At 41.0% G+C, this 17,323-nt stretch overlaps 1 protein-coding gene across 3 annotated transcripts in view; it reads left to right on the top strand.

The window, feature by feature from the left end:
- trim44 (tripartite motif containing 44) overlaps positions 1–17,323 on the top strand; it is a 51,890-nt gene that overhangs the window by 5,835 nt on the left and 28,732 nt on the right. For all 3 annotated transcript variants that reach the window (XM_032522865.1, XM_032522863.1, XM_032522864.1), the window contains exons 3-4: positions 1,954–2,031; positions 12,602–12,886. In XM_032522865.1, coding sequence (XP_032378756.1) covers positions 1,954–2,031; positions 12,602–12,886 — 363 coding nt within the window. The remainder of the gene's footprint in view (positions 1–1,953; positions 2,032–12,601; positions 12,887–17,323) is intronic.

Genomic DNA, 17,323 nt, shown 5'->3' with positions numbered 1-17,323 from the left:
CACTGAACCAGACTGAGAGACCAATTAAAGCATGGGTCTCAAACTCGCGGCCCGGGGGCCAATTGCGGCCCGCAGGATGATATTTTGTGGCCCCCTACTTGACATCAAAGTTAAGTGTTAGTGCGGCCTGCGCGTTCTGAAACTTTTTGTCATTGCACATGTTACTTATGGGCTACCGTAGTCTTGTGACAGTGGCGTAACCGTTGTCAAGCTAGCTAAGTACCCTTTGTGGCAAATGCCTGAGGTTTGACAATGTGATGTCTGTTGTTGTGAAATGCACCAACCATATCAGATCTAGGGGTTTAAAGCACCGGCAGTTCCGCGCCCTTTTTTGAGGAAATAGAGGTTTTTTTTGAATACTTGATGCGGCCCAGCTAAACCCAGACTCTACTTCCAGCGGCCCCCAAGTAAATTGAGTTTGAGACCCCTGAATTAAAGGCTCAGGAACCCTTTGCAGGTGTTTTGGATTCATTAGCTGATTAGAGTGTGATACTTTGAGCCTACAATACTGAACTTTTGCACCATATTCTAATTTTCTGAGATTTTGAATTTGGGGTTTTCATAAGCTGTACGCCATAATCATCAAAAATGTATAAAATAAAGGCTTGAAATATCTCACTTTGCATGTAATGAGTCTATATAATATATTAGTTTCACCTTTTAAGTTGAATTACTGAAATGAATGAACTTTTGCACCATATGCTAATTGTTTGAGTTTCACCTGTATATTAACACCCCATGGTCTCTGAATTTAGCATACCTGTAGCAAGCTCCTTTGTAGTAACTAGCGGTAAAAACAAACGTCGAAGAAGAGCTGCGTGCTACAGAGCGGCAACTGCTACAGACCTCCGTCACAGCTCGGTCGTATCAGCGGCTTTTAGTAGATGTGTTGAGCCGCAAAAGAGTTCCTCAACACCGCCTCTGGTGCCCCGCATGGTGCTCCTTCAGGTCAGCCAGAGCTGGTGGTTCAGTTTTTTTTTTTCAAATACTGTTGGTGACTCTCAGACGGGGACAGAGCACCGCGAGCTGCCGGTCTCTAGCTAGATCCGGTGTGGTGTTTGTAGTTTTTCTAACGTTACTAGTTATTGCGACAGCACGTAAAAAAAAAAAAAAAAACTACAAAGTTTGTTAGGCAAAAAAGAATGTTAATCTCGCGATAAAAAAAATGATGCGATTAAAATGGGTTTGCGTTAACGCCGTTAATAAGGCGTTTAACTGACAGCACTGAAACCCCCTTATCTCCTGGTGATGAGATTTCCCGCTGCTGTACACTGCTCTGAGCATGTAACGTGTCAAAGCTGTAAAATCGTTGCCTGTGATTGACTGGGGAGCTGTCCGTACCATGGCATTTTTGTGTGTGTAAACACAGAAACAATAAAACAATATTGTTACATTATCAATCCTGAGATTTTTGAGCCCAGTTTTCTTTCCAAAGAGTTATAAACTAATTATGAAAGCATACATACATACTGAATGACTACCAGTGGAACAATAAACTAATGACAGAGCAACCCTCCTGTTTCCTCGGGTCAAATTTGACCCCTTTAAAAAATGTCTATATCTGAAATATGGGTTTCTTTTTGACCAAATTACCACAAAAAAAGGATTGATTTCATACAACGCTCTTTGTAAATACAATTGTTAACTTTACTGCCAAAACTCATCTGTACGTTCCTCTGATCTTAACTATTAGTCAAAATACTTCAAAATCTTGGTTTTTAACTCAAATATTAGGTATAATTCTATGCAATTGAGGGTTATTGACCATGAATTCCAAAAAGTGCTGTAAAACTAGTGGTAGTAGGGTGGTGTTGGTGATAACTTAAAAAAAAGGGATGAAAATGTCAAATCTTTGTCCGTTTTCGACCCGGGAGGACAACACAAGGGTTATGTAGTGGCATACTCCACGCCACAGTCTTGTGTTTATTGTGTGTTTGTCGGCTCCATCTGTAGAGCAGGCGAGGTTACGACCTGCTGGGCTGTACGCAACAGATGGGTGAGAAGATCAAGACCAAGTGGACCAACCCCGAGGTGAGTGCAAACTCCTCCACACACAACACTGACTCGAATCCTAATGTCAGTTATACAGTGAGGGCCGCTTTTTGGAAAACCCTAAAGGATTTGTATTCAGCTGTTCTCATTTAGAAATGAGCTCTTATCAAATGAAATGAGAATTTGAACTTGGTCTCGAACTCCTCGCAGGCAATGACAGCAGTCTCAGACAGCCTGACAAATGAACACTGCAACCCCTGCAGGTCAAGTTTTTGCTATTTATTCGAATCATCTTGTGCAATTCTGTATATTTCCGTTTCCCTAGTTCGTGACTTCCCTAACTACGAAGCTGACAATCTGATTTGAAGATTATGAATGCGTGATTGTTATTCTTTTTTTTTTTTGTCTGACGAGTTTTTTTCTTTTTCATTTTTTTTTTTAATGAATTTCTAATTCAGTGGGTACAGCAGAAAGCACTGCAGCGATATAGACACTGCAGCAGTGGAGACACAGCAGTCTAGAATGAGATAAAAAGGGATTAGAAAGAGATTATGCCATAAAGGCATTGGGTAGTAAACATGCGAGCCAATTATTTCAATCCATATATTATCATGCCGCCCCATTCACACATCGCAGACATTGCCTATTGGGGTTTTGTAGATATAATTCTTCTTGAAGCATAGAAGTGATGGCATCATTGTGTGATTACTGAGTCATGTCATTGTCAGGTTTCAGCTGATGTCACTTTATTGACTCAGCACTTCTGTGCTAAGTCAGAGGTTGTAATTTCAAATGTATTCTATATAGTCATAGTCATGCAAAATAAAATAAGAGAGACACAGAGATTACCCTGTGGCTTGTATTCAATGTAGGACTGAGATAGTGGCTATAATGTATATACTGTGTTAAATAGCAAGGGAATTCTAATATTTTTTAGCTTGACGTCGTAATACTCCCAACCTCAAATGTGGGCGGGACTCATTTCGGCTGGCATCCAGGCTAAATATGTTTACCCCATCTGTATATATAAATGAGGTGGAAAAAAATGTTAAAGACACCTTTAAACACAGTGGAGCCAAATATAACACTAAAACTCATTGCTCATTAATGGCCATCATGATGCATCAATACTAAGGACGTTTTCACACCTGTAGTTTGTTTGCTTTGATCTAAATCAGTTGGTGAGTTAGTAAACTTGGAGCGTTTTGCCTTCAGTCGGTCGGTTTGGTTTGGTTCACACCCGGCAAAAATCCAAGCGTACCAAATTGCGTTATTACAAATCAGGCAAGAATGTTCAGCCCTCTTATTGGTTAGGTATGTCTTGGGGGAGGAAGCAAAAAGTAAATACAGGAAGAAGGTCCTGTGTTGTGGTCTAGTGGTCAAACCAGATCATTTTGTTAAAAGGATTAGACTTTGTTTTGCAAGAGACATTACTACATCTGCTCTGGTCACTTTTTCTGTTCACATAAAGTGCTGATATTGTGCTTTTTGGCTTTTTCCCTTTCCTTTACTGTGTTATATATCTTTTTTGTGCACATTATAGGTTTTGAAAGTGAAAAGCCCAAAGTCCACCCCAAAGGGACGTACCATCTCCAACAGAAAACACTGTTCACACACTGCTCCAAACAGCTCTGTTGTAGTCCAGCCTTCACTTCCGTGGCTAACGTGCGTCACTTTGTAACACACGTCATAATCCTCGCCTAGCTGCTAGCGTGGCGCGCCCTCATACTCTGCAACTGACAAGCTAACAGTACTTACTGTGCGTGTGGGGCTGTGTATGTGTGTTTGTGTGTAGAGTGACAGAGAGACGGAAAGCAGGGGAAGGACATGCAGCTGAACAAATGCTTGTCTTAAAGGTGCTCTAAGTGATGTTTGGTGACGTTACTTCTTGTTGACGTTCAAAGTATTTTCAAACAAAACGAGACTAGCTTACCCCTCTCTCCTCATCCTGTCCCTGCCCCCTCTCTTCTGTGCTTCCGTGCACTAAACCCCCAGCCCCAAATCCTTCTTGTCGGTTATTGGCTGGAACACGGGAACACTGTTTATGTATGCTTCGTGGAGCAGGTTGGCGCAGTTTGTTTTTGTTGCCGTGTGTAGACCCTGGGCTGTCTACAGAGACCTCGTTTTTACAGTGTGTTTTGGGGACAGGCAGCTCGCTGATAATGAGTACATGTTTGCTGTATGTGACAACAAATGATGTAGCCTAAAACACGTGACATTGCCTAGAGCACCTTCAAATAGCGTAAAAAAAAACCAATAACAAAATGAAATATGTGGCGGCCGGTGATGATTGTGTGGCGCACCGCCACAAATTAGTCTATGTGTGGGAAACACTGCTGGTACAACTGGGAAATAAAGTTAGGAACCTGAAAATGAACATAATATGAGCACTTTAAATCTTTAAAAACACACACACGCACACACAAAGGAAGGATGGGGAGAAAGGGCTTACACACACAGTCTCACTCACTCACTCCCCCCTTTGTCGTTATGCCAGCAAGGTGGACCTCAGTTTTTTTACTGATGGCATTTGTGCAGCCTTGTGCACATCCCATGGTAGTCATTGAGGGATGGGGAAAGTGACAAGAATTTGTTCGTGCCACTGAGATTGTCTCAGTCAGTCATGTGAAACGAAGACATGAAATAAGGGTCACAAGCAATAGACATTTTCTTAACCCGTTTTCAACATTTTTGTCTAACCTTCACCATGTTGCCGTCTGAAAAGTAGTGTGCGCGTTGCATTTCACACACCGTCGTCTCTCTCTTGATGGCAACTGAAACAAAAGCTGCAAACCGAATTTTCCTGACAAGTCAGCCTTGAAAACAGTGGCTGTATTTCCATTACAGATGCCATAGTGGGGGAATGTTCTGCTTCTGAAAATAAAACCTGACCGCAGACAGTAGCGTGTTGTGCAGTGGGATATGTAACAGTGAGCGACGGGATCGGGTCTCAGCTCCTTACCATTGACAGCGGCTGCAGCTGCTCTCTCAACCACTCCTGCAACGCCTGCTCTGCCTTATGCTCTGCTTATAATACTTAGTCTGAACCCACTGGAGAGTGGTGGCACACAGGAGCATCGCTCAGTACCTGCAAAGATGTGACCTAAGCACAGTGGCATAATGTAGAAGGTTAATTTGACTGGCCTGTGAGAGGTAACATTTTACTGACAGCCCGGCACCCCAACCGAGTTCATGTCTATTATCATACTGAAATATCAATGCTGCCCCAAGGACTTCCTGGACATTTAGTCTTGTGCTGCTCCACTGTAGAGGTACAGTGTGCTCGGCAAAACACTTACCTGCTCACTCAAAGGCCACTGTATAAGAGACCATGATGAGTGTATTTGTCAGTGTGTCCTTTCAGCACTCTCAAATGTCAACGTTTCTTTGTGTGTGTGTGGACTGAAGTTGGAGCAGGATTAGTTGCGTGGTATCGACGTCCTAAAGGACTTCAGAGAGGAGGACGTGTGAGCAGCTGTCTGTGAGGAGGTGAAGGGTGCATTTAACCCTCAGCTGGTGTTTTCTCATTAAATCTAGCCTTCTTAATTATGTACTTTGCTGCAGATTTGCAGCTTTATATCTCACAAAGCTCATATCTCTATTCTCCACCGGGGAATGGAATATAATGCAACAAAATAAAACATTGAGGAGGCATCCATATTAATAAAGGACCAAAGGCGTAAGGTAACATAGATGGTCTAGACCAATGTTTCCCAAACTCAGGGTCGGGACCCGTTTTATTGGGTCGCCAATTGGCAGTAAAATGCATATCAATCTTATGTGAATGAGCATTCTTTTTTTGGGGGGAGGGGGGTTATCTCTCTCTCTCTCTTTTAAAATGAGTTGAGAAAGGGGGTGAGACACAGAAAGGACAATAGAGACCTTTTCTGTTTTTGTTTACTTTTATAATGGAATAAATATACTTCACGTACATTCAAATTCATGGTTTGTTCCGTCTTTTGTCCACAGTTTAAAAATTGTAGACGTTACAATGATTTGTGGTGTATTTTTGTAAATTTGGGTCCCGGGGAGATACCAAATTTCTCTTTTGGGTCTTGAGCTGAAAATGTTTTGGAACCACTGGTCTAGACCATTCAGCCAGTCATCTTGCGTTACCGATCGGCAACAAGCTGGAAATGATACATGAAGCATGTTGTGGCTTCAGACCCCGACAGCAGGTAGTAAGCATATTTATCTCGCTCTCATGTTTTATTTACTCAATTTGTGCCGGGGCAAGACGCCGTCGCCCGTGGAGCCGCTCTCTGCAGCTACAGAGAGAGGAGTCGGATATCTGTAAGCAGCATGGCAACATGAGCCCAGTAACCAACGTGGATGTGTGTGCAGTAGCTACATCCATTTTCCCTGCCTCATGAAATCTACAAGAGCAGCAGACACATTAAAGCCGTGGCTAAGGCATGAAAAGACTTGGCTGCTGCTGTTAGGTTTATTCATCCTGCTTTTTCTTGTTCTTCTCCACCTCGTCCTTTCCTTCCTCCTCCCTCTCTTCCTCTCTCTACCCCTTCTCATATTGCTCTTTAAGACCGTCATTCTTTTTCTATCTCCCCTCACAGCATTTTAATTGAATTACTCTGTATCATTTCCCAGAAAGTTGCTTGGCTGACATTGCCTCACTCAAAACCAATAAAAAGGTGCTGGAAATTGAAACTGCTATTATAAAACCAAAGACCTTCTTTTGCATTTTTCTTCCCCCTCTTTTAACTTCTCTTACTTCCCCACATTATATAACTTTAGATGACTTTTGGAGAGCGGCTGTTTTTCAAATGAACTTGTATTGCTGTGTTTTGTTGGAGGTTTAATTGGAGAATCTAATTTCTGGAAGAGATAAAAGAGAGCGTGAGAGAGTGGTGTTCACTTGGAACATGGCCACTATTGCCAAGGGCAAGGACAGTTCAAATCCATTTACTCCTAATGTTCTATTAATGCTTTTTAAGCCTTTTTAAAAAAGCATCACACAAAACAGACCTCTGAATAAGCAGCCAGACTGGCTCTGATTTCAAAGAAAGTTAACCATTTCAACTCTGAGCTCCCAATATCGGCATCAAAGTTAGATAAAACATCCTCATCTCTCTATGCCAGTAAATATATATTCTGCGGCTGCATTTTTGATCACTTTGTCGAAGCTCTACGATGCTTAAATTTTGGGAAATATTCCACATTCAAGAAATATAGGTATGGTGTCTGTTGAAACTTTGGGATGCCTCTGTAATGATGGACCCTCTGATGTGTCTGTGCTGTTGAAAAGGTTAACATTGAAAGCTGAAGCTACTTTGATATTTCTCGATATTTTTGTTGATATCTCACCAAAGTAATGAAAAACACTTTATTTTTTTATTTTTAATATGGCTATATTTCAATTCCCAAGAGCTTATTTTTCTTTTTCTGCAGTTTTATTCATCAGCACTAATGAGTTCCACAACCTTTTTTTGTAGCCAGGCACAAAGTACACAACTGTGTTAACTTAATTCTATTTGGGTGCATTTCTAGATTGTAATCAAGTAAAGTGTTATTGGAAATTCCAAGAAGTATTTTATTTTTAGTAAGTCACAGATCCCCCCCTTGGTGTTTCTGAGGACACATTTTCAGTCACAAGGATTTCTTTTTTTCCCCTTTGAATTTCAACTTTCAGCCCACCTTTCACATCTCCAGTATTGTGTCCATAAAATAACGAAATCAAGATTCAAGTTGGCATTTTCTTTTGGTTAAAGCGACAGTTTGGGTAGACAAGTTTGGGTAGAAAAAAGCATGTCTGTTCAGACCTAATATTTGTCATTGGCAGGAAGGCATTCCTGCCAATGACAAATATTAGTTCTGAACAGACATGCTTTTTTAGCATTTGCTTGCAGTACCCGACGAGACGAGAAGGCATGTTAGAAACATGAATGGAAAAGTATTTTGCTTGTCAAAGTCCTCCCTTTGCTTGAAAAAGAAATCCACTCTCTCAATCTGCTAGCCTGATGTCTTTCCTCCGCCTGTGCTGTCTCTCTCTCACCCCCTGTCCTTACTCTAACTCTGCCCTTGTAGGCAGCGTGCGACTGTCTCTCCCGAGGCCTCATTTCGTGGCCTCAGCTTGCAGCAATGCAAATGAAGATTAGCACGCATGAATGCTCCTTCCTCACTAGCTGGATACTTTCTCAGAGAAACTCTGACTGAAAGGTCCAAGGGCAGAGGGCTCCTGCTCCACATACACATACACAGAGAGCACTGATCCAGGATCACGCCTCCCATCTGCCACCCCCAGGCCACAGGGAGGTGGGGGGGGGGGCCTCCTATGGACATCCTGGAGATTGCAAGATGTGGTGATATGACGGAATGTGTCAGTTTGACGACAGACACTAAAGATATTACATTTCTGTCTGCCCTATTCATGTTGTTGCTTTGCTCTTTCCTAGCATTGTTCTTTATGGTTTATGCTGCTTTCTCTCCTTTTTGAAACCCGATGTGACCCCAAGAGAACACAACATGCAGATACAGATGTTCTTTTTAACTCATTTTGATGTACTGAATGACTTATTTATGTAGTTAAAATGATCTCATGTAAAATGAAATGAAGCGGAATACATGATTGATGAATGGCGATCTGTTGTCACAAATGGTCAGCATTTATGACAACACTTTTGCAGCACAAGTAGAGTAAAATTAGTGAACTGACTCAGTATCGGCTGTAACCCACCACAATATATGTACATGTAACTTTTGCTAACATGCATATGTGAAAGAAAAAAAAAAAGTAATTCCAAGTTACATAGTCCAGCTTGAGGTCATTGATAGACTAGCTGTATAAAAGAAAATGTAACTTCATCAGTATTAATGGTGGCAGCTGAATGCTAAAGCTACACCTGACATGGCATTAACTAATGAAACTGCTGCTACTGCTAGCATTTAATGGAGTCACACTGTAACCTATATCATTGAACAAACTGTCAGACGGACACATTCCACTTGGCTAACTGATTATAAATGTAAATGCCGAGCAGATGTTAAAGCATTTAAAACTGAATATTGGAGGATTATTACAGATCCTTTAGATTTGCAGGGGAATTGGACTTCAACGTTGACTATGTTGATCCATCATGTTGTCCGTTACACCTCAATCAGAGCCAACCTAGACCAAGACGCCCGAAACATCAAAACATGAGCAACAGCTTTAGCATTAAATGCCCCACTACGTAATGAGGTAATAAATGCCTTGTCATTTCTTTCATTTTAAAGTGTCCACTACCCACATTCAAGAAAATTAGTCTTTTAGAAGATTTAATCAGCCTATATTGTAATTTTGTAGGATTTATTACATCTGAGCACTTCCTTCTATTGCTCTGTGTGTGTTATAGTATGAGAACTTGCAAAGGCAAACGATGCATCATTCTCTCCACTCTTTCATATTGACAAACATATTCCACTTGAGTTTCTGGACAAGGAATGGAAAATGTTGCTAGTCGAAGGCAGTTGCCGTCTATTGTTTCTATTTCAACAGACATATGTTCAGTGTATTGATTTTGGTGAAGAAGAAAGAGAAAGCGACTCTTTGCTTTCCAATTAGGTCTTAACTATGTTTCTCTGTCTAATTCAGAATGAACAATGTGCATGTTTTTTCTGCACATAGAAAGAAAGTAAATTAAAAATGTTTCTTCTTGCGCTTGATTTAATGGCCAATTTGGAGAATCTGATTGCTTGTGCAGAAATGGCATGCACACGATAAAACTTTTGGCCCCTCGGGGGCGTGGCTCTGCCAACCTCAGTAAAGACGGATGATTCCTTGCTTCACTGGAGAGAGGGAGGCTGAGGGGAAACAAGATAAAATAGATGGAAAGGAAGTGAGTGAAGTTCTGCTCAAGGGAAGAGGAAAAGACCAGCTGTTCGTGGATTGAAGCATCTATAACATATTCAGGAGCAGAGATCATAACGAGTGACTTTGGGTAGTTTTACCTCTGTGCTGGAGGTGGAGCCATCTCAGTGGGAATGATTATAGGAAGACGTCTGTTTATTGAGATGTTTTACTAATGAGCCCTAGCTACAGAGAGCTTCGTCAGGGGAAAAGGGAAGGTTATCTTAGCGAGCTGTTCAGTTGCCTTGAAAGCCAAACAGATGGCTTGCTGTGGTAGAAAGAGCCTCTGAGGTCTCTATCTACAGATGGGATGCATGGAGTTTACCTATAGGGGGTCTACTTCATGTTATCATTAGCTGAGCCACCGGTGGGCTTATTTGAATAGCGTTCACAGGTCAAAGTAAAAGACAGAAGTTTGTGTGGCCCTGCGGTCATTCCATATGCGTTTCTCTATTTTGCATCTGGATGTTAAATGTAAACCCTTACAATTTTACTGTTGTCTCAGCTCTACTTTTCCTTTTTTTTATTGTTTTTGAGTTTTAACTCCATCACTGCTTCTGTTCATTTCAATATTGTGTACCTATGCTGAAATAGTTCATTCTGGTAAATTTGAAATGGCAGCCCAGTATCTCACCGTAGGGTAGGGCTGCTCGATTTTGGGAAAAATCATAATCACGATTATTTTGGTCAATATTGAAATCACGATTATGTAACACGATTATTTCACATGACTTTGGAAACGTGTTGCATTTATTAAAAAGACACCTTTCAACAATTCTTAAAACATTGAACATTTATTGTACTTTTTGAACTATTAAAATAAATATAAATTTCAAATCAGAGTATAAAAGTATTTATTCCTTGTATTTACTTCCACAATCTCTTTAAAACAAGTAGGCAACATTTTGGCAAAATATAAACAAATTCCAGCAATCTCAATCCACGAATATAAAAGGCTGGCCCATCATCAGGCCCCAGCATTAACAGCAAATAAGTTAACTATTAGCGCATGTCTTTAGCTAAATAATAGGCAACAGACTCGGTTATTATTTTGTGCCTTTCCGAATTCAACGGATAAGGAGTTGCGCTGTACAGTGTGTTTGTTAGGGATGTCTGGGTTACGGAGGATGTTGAGGGAGTTGATTGCCGTTTCTGTTTCTTTATCAAATTGTCATGGGTCACTCTGTGTTTAATTTTCAAGTGGTTAAACAAATTCGTGGTGTTCCCTTGACTTGCAGCCACTACCATGTAGCAAATCTTGCACGTAGCATGTTTCTGCTCGTCGTCGGATTCCTCGAAGCCAAACTGTTCCCAGACAATGGAGTTGGTTTGGCCTTTTTTGCTTACCAAACGCTGCTGTGGCTGCCCTCCTTCTGCCATCTTTACTCTCGCTAAGTTTTTAAATTCCAGCGAGTAACATGCACGCGACCGGCCTCCCTGACAGTGTAGGCTGAAAGCGTTTGGCTCCGGGAGGGGTGGATGTGCGCATGACGTGTGTGCGCGCGCGCCATTCAGAACACGAGGAAATTACAAAACAGAACATGGCAAAATAATCGTTTTTACTCGATTGTACTATTTTGGTAATCGTTGGGAGCCGAAATCGAAACCGAAAGCGAAATTCAATTAATTGCACAGCCCTACCGTAGGGGTGGGGGTCGGGGTCGGGGGTAGCGATACATCATAGGATTGCCATGTATTTCGTGGAAAGACTGTATTGATGGGCGCCTCGGTAGCTCACCTGGTAGAGCAGCCGCCCCTTTCATGTTTTCAGCTGTCCTTTATAAATAAAGGTTCAAAATGCCCCAAAAATTAACTTAAAAAAAATATGTGACTGCCAAGTAGTAATCTTTTAACCCTCGTGTTGTCTTCCCGCCGACCTGCAAATGTTAGTTTTTCTAAATCAAAATTTCAAATGAAAAACCTTTTATCGTGGTCATGGTTGCCTTTTCTGACACTCTAGTGTCTTTACCTTGATGTTTTTGTCACTTTTTCAACATTTGTTGAAATTTTTGTTTCCCCCCCCAAAAAAATTTTTTAAAGCTTTTTTCTTTTTAAATGTATCACATTTTTTTCACATTTTTTCACATTTTTACATTTTTCACATTTTAGTCATTTTTATTGACATTTGTCTTTTTTGTCAATTTTTTTTTCTTTTTTACATTTGTCACACATAAATTCGTTTACCATTTGTTTTTTCTCCAAATCCAATGACATTGACAAAAACACACAATTTGGATGAAAGTAAGTGAACTGATTATTCATTTAACTTGTGCGTTGCTGGGAACCATCCATGTTACGTTTTTGGACAATTTGTTTGAAAGAAACCCAAATTTCTGATACAGAAACATTTTGGAAAGGGGTCAAATTTGACCCGAAGACAACAAGAGGGTTAATGTATTAAATTGCATATGAGAATTTAATTTTTTAGTCAGTCTGCTTCACAATCCCATTTTGCAGCAATAGAATTGAAGTGAGATGAACAAACAAGGAAATGTATATTTTTTAGATAAAACAAAGTTTTATTTTGGGGACATAATTTGAAGTTGGACAAAAGGTAATTAATTGCTGTGTATTGCAGAATATTGCATTAATATTGTATCATGAACAGATATCGGGATAGTACTGTGTTGTGGGGCTTAAGGTGATTCCAACCCCTATCTCATACCATCTTGGTAATTTGTGGACTTCCTGTACCTCAATCCACCCAGTTCAGTCCTTCACTCATGCACTCTCCCTCCCTGTCTCCTGTACCTCATCGTCTCCTAGATGTCAACAGAGGAGCTGGAGGCGTACGTGAACAGTCAGTTTGACGAGCTCCGCAAACTGGTGCGTCTGGAGGAGAAGAGGACCCTTCATCTGGTCGACCTCAAAGAGGCGTTCCTGACAGCATCCGCTGCTGAGAAAATCGCCGAGATCTCCGTGGAAACCGAGCGTCTGCAGGAAGAGATGGCCAACATCACACACCAGCTGTGCCTGCTGGAGCGGGCTGAGGGGTTGGGTCCGGTTGTGGCAGCACAGGCACTCGCAGCAGCACCAGCCCACAGGGTGCAGGTAAGAAGAACCGTCCATCCTCATTATCCTCAAGTCAATAATGTTACAGAAACCCAGTGGGACCGACATTCAGCATGTTATCATTTATATAGTCTGTAGCTCGGATGCTTCGGCCACTGCGAAACACACCATTCCACCTTCTTAGCTTCATACTGTTGCTTTACATAAACTACAGTCTCCCACACTAGGTGTCTGATGTAGGTGTTGGCTTGCCCAAATGTGGCCCTCTGACTCTAAGTTTAACATTAAAACAGGATAGCAAGTCCTTAAATTAACATATCAGTCTTAGATTGTTGTGAACAAAATTTGACTTGAAAGTGGTTACCAAAATAAAATAAATGCCAAGGTGCTTTTGAGCAAGGCACCGAACCCCCAACTCCTCGGGGGCGCCTTTCCATGGGCAGCCCCCTCACTCTGACATCTCTCCATTTAGTGCATGCATAGGTACTGAGCATGTGTGTATTTCAGGCCTGTGTGTAATCACAACAGAGTGAAAACATTGTAATTGCCCCTTGCAGGATTAATAAAGTATACATTATTATTATTATTATTATTACAAACCCAGTGCATTAGATCCGGAGGTCCACCTTGAATGATAAAATCACATCACAAGGTCTGCTGAGGGCACTTTGAAAGAACACAAGCAAAACTGGGTCAAAAGATTAATTAATATAAACTTTAAACGTTGAGGTCCATTGCCAAACTTGTTACTAAGGACAGCCGTGTAAAACGGCACTATTGCCTTGTCAATAAACAACTAAAAACTATTTTCCAGCCAGCAGAAAGCTGTTATGTCGCTGATCATGTGTGTCCGACTGTACAGTGCATGCTGCACATAGTCATTACTTACCATTTCTAAATAATGCTTAGGCAGTGGCACCCCATCTTGTCTTCATTTGCTTGTGATGTGTCCTAACTTCTTGCCAGTAAGGACCTGGTGCTTTTCTTAAAAAAACACCTAAGCAGGGTGGATGCTCACAGCCATGGATGTTTGATCCCAGGCCTTCAATTTAAGGGATCGTCTTTGTAATCACTGTGGCATCTGCTGCATAGTCATTATGGCAAGCATGAATATGGTAAACAGGTGCCACTACACCCAGCTTTGTTCCAAATAAAAGTGGGGACCGGCTGTATTTATCTGGGAGGAAATTGTGTTAATTTAGAGAAATGCAGTTTTCCTTTCATACAGTCAGCTGTGTCACTGCGATGCATGCAAATACATCCTGAGCTGCAGGCCGACAAAGCAGAAGTGTAACTATGTTTGTGTCCTCTGACTACAGTACAGTACAGCTATGAACACAGCAGCTGGTTACACTATTCCCACTGTTTTTTCTTTTCTTTTTTTTTTTTTTTTCTTTTTTACATACCAGCCTGTTAGTCAGAGTCAGGTTCGCATGCCAAAGTAATGCAGCATGTGTGCAGGTACAGTACATAATTCATATGCATTTACACGTACATTAACACAGCCAGTACAAGCCATGCCAGCGCAGCACTTACGTCACTTCAGATTCTGCAGCACTCGACTCCCTCATCTCTCATTGGAACATGAAAGTGGAGGCTTCAACTGCGTACAGGTCTAAAATTTAAAGCATCCCTTTGGTCCATTTGTCACTCTCTATACTTCCATCACCACAGTCAGAAAAAGAGGCTTGAGTGTTCCCTAGTGATGCTACACAGGACCAGCGAGGCTGCAGTAATGGTGGTGGCAGATTGCTTTTCTAGCTGAGAAATGGATCCGTGGTGGGCCAAGTTCATTAAGGCCCTAATTGAATGTCGATGGTTACCCTGTTTGTTCTCATGTGTTAGTTATTGCCGGAGTGGGCAGTGTTATTTGGAAATGTATGATCGCAGGAGAGGTGTGTGTGTGTGTCTTTGTTTGTCTTTTTTCATTTCAAAGTGAGTTGGGCTGAGTTGCATGTATAGTCTTGAAGTGAATGATATATGGAGCTATCAAGTCTACCTGAATTTTCTGTTCTCTGTCAAACATGTCGGATGTACAGAGAGGCTCATGGATCCAAAGAAAACTGGCTCAAACGTTTCTTCTCCAGCTTGCTCCCTGACTCTGTCGGTGTTAATCTGTCTGCCTTAGATGGCAGTGTCTACAGATGGCACATTGAACTATACAATCATTCACTTGCCTCTTTTACCGCAGTTCTGCAGAACTGTGTAGGGTACTCCTTGTCCATGATATTAGGGCTGAAATCTACCGATAATTGTGCTGATTGATTCGATATTTAAAACCTGACAAGTTTCACATTGCTAGAGCTCACACACATGGTCTCTTTTGCCAGCAGTCAAAAAACAATGAAGTGTATAATGTATGAAAAGCAAACCACTACTCATATTCTTAATAGATTTAATTTTGTGCTAGTCTACTAATCAATTAACTGCCAGCAAAAGCTGCAGTAGTGTATGTTCTGTAGTCATTCTCGTTGCAAAAGTCCTGTACAGTTATAAAATAGTGTTTGGGGATTTGAAACCCATGAATGAAGCAAAAGCCTTCAGCTTTAGTTGAATGGAAATACATATTTAAATATGTTGACCCTGTTTGCTGTTTTGGTTTTTGTGTGTTTCTCCGTCTGCAAAGCATAACCTAATCCTATTTGCCAGAGAGGTACAGTCATAGCCACCAGCACTTTTTGGAAGAAAGGAAACAAAAAGACCAGCGGCTTCATGGCCAAGTCAGAAAAGCGATTGCGGCTTTGTAACAATATCAAGCTCACACACTGCAGCCATGTAACAGCAAGCCTGTGGAATGGATTAACAATAATGTCAAATGTTTCTCACCTGCATAAAATCCATCCTTTAAACTGCTCCCCAAATATTAACGCACATAATTGAGGTGAGTCTTTTTGCTTAAGATCAGACAAACAAATACCACGGGTTCCGTTAATAATCTCATCCTTCTTTTATCGCAGGAACACATATAGGTGTAGACACCCATAAACACACTATAAAGAGCGTCAGCTGCGATGAGAAAAACATTCCAAAAATTGACCAATAAGTGGAGGCCAGAGGGAGAATCTATTAGGAGACTTTGTCTCAGTCTAAGTCCGTTGATTATCAAAATACTCAGTCTCCACATTTTCATTAAAAAGTGCCAGTAGGTACTCATTTGTACATCCACGCAATGTGTTTACTTAAACATTCCCTGATGACTATACAATAATTAAAAAAAATATATATTTATATGTTAGTGGGCGAGAAATGATCTACCTGCCTGACTGGTACACAGACATTAAAAACAAAGCCGAGATGCCTCATCAGCCAGTCAGTCGTGACCCAGGTCACAATGAACTCCTCGGAGGCTGATTTCAACCAACGCAGCGTTTTGCCCAGTGGCTCATCATTTAAATTAGATGAAGCTCAGTGTTAAGACTTTGTCTCCTTTGAAGTTTATTTCAGTTTTGTTTATTTATAATGTAATGTATGTTAGGAAGCAGTTTTCTTTTGTTTTAAACCACTTTAAAACAAAAAAATGTGATAGTAATACTTCATGCGGGCACCCCAATGTGCTTAAAAGTTACACCATATGCAGCTTTGAGTCGGTTCACTAATTTCATGTTATATATTCTTTTTCTCCATTTTGAATGTTATGGCTGAGCTAATGAATTGTGTTAGGTATTCATTATAGATCACCGCATAGAAACAGATTAATGTGGGTTAGGAATAATTGCTTTCTACTGAGCTGTGCATCACCATATTCTTTGTAGGGTTAGGGTTAGGAGATAACGGCACCCTTTTGAAATTGGGCTCATTTGAGCGGGGCACAGCATTCCATGGAGTTGATCATGTTTTTAAATTATGAATGGAACAGCTTCAGGTTGCATCTACTGAAGGCAAGGCTAGGTTTTTCTTACAGTAGCTGTGAGAGTTTGAGTGTGTATGTGTGCACTTAAAGATTAACTTGCCCTAGGCCATGTGAATAATATAATATAATATAATGAGTGTTGAATATAGTATTTTTTTAAGCCGCAGAGGTATGATTTTTCTCTTTACTGTTGCATAGGTGACTGCGGTAATAACAGTCGGAACTAAGCTCTATAGCCGTCAGCTTCTTTCTAACAACGTATTCTTTTCATTTTGTGGGCACTGGCAGTAAAAACACTTTAATTGGACCAAATGAAAATAAAGCGCACAACTGGGACTATATCAACATTCCATTTTTAGTGTTATTTTAGTAATATAATGCAGTCAAATATCAAAGAAATCCAGGGCCAGATGTTCGTAAATTTGCGAATGTGGCGTTATCAGCGCGATGACCAACCGCCGACGGGGCTGAGTGCAGACTGCGATATTCCCACTGCTGATGCTGGGACTGTTTAAAAATCATCCTGATGCCAGAATTTGTAATGTAGCGAGGAATTTAACAACTGCTGGAATGGAATGTGAACGCTGAGTCGGAGATTCAATGTCAGCTTTGATTTTTTTTCCAGT

This window comes from Etheostoma spectabile, chromosome 8 (assembly GCF_008692095.1).
Source record: "Etheostoma spectabile isolate EspeVRDwgs_2016 chromosome 8, UIUC_Espe_1.0, whole genome shotgun sequence".
Lineage (NCBI taxonomy): Eukaryota > Metazoa > Chordata > Actinopteri > Perciformes > Percidae > Etheostoma > Etheostoma spectabile.
The sequence above is the reverse complement of the archived record's forward strand: the minus strand, read 5'-3'. Positions and strand labels throughout refer to the sequence as shown.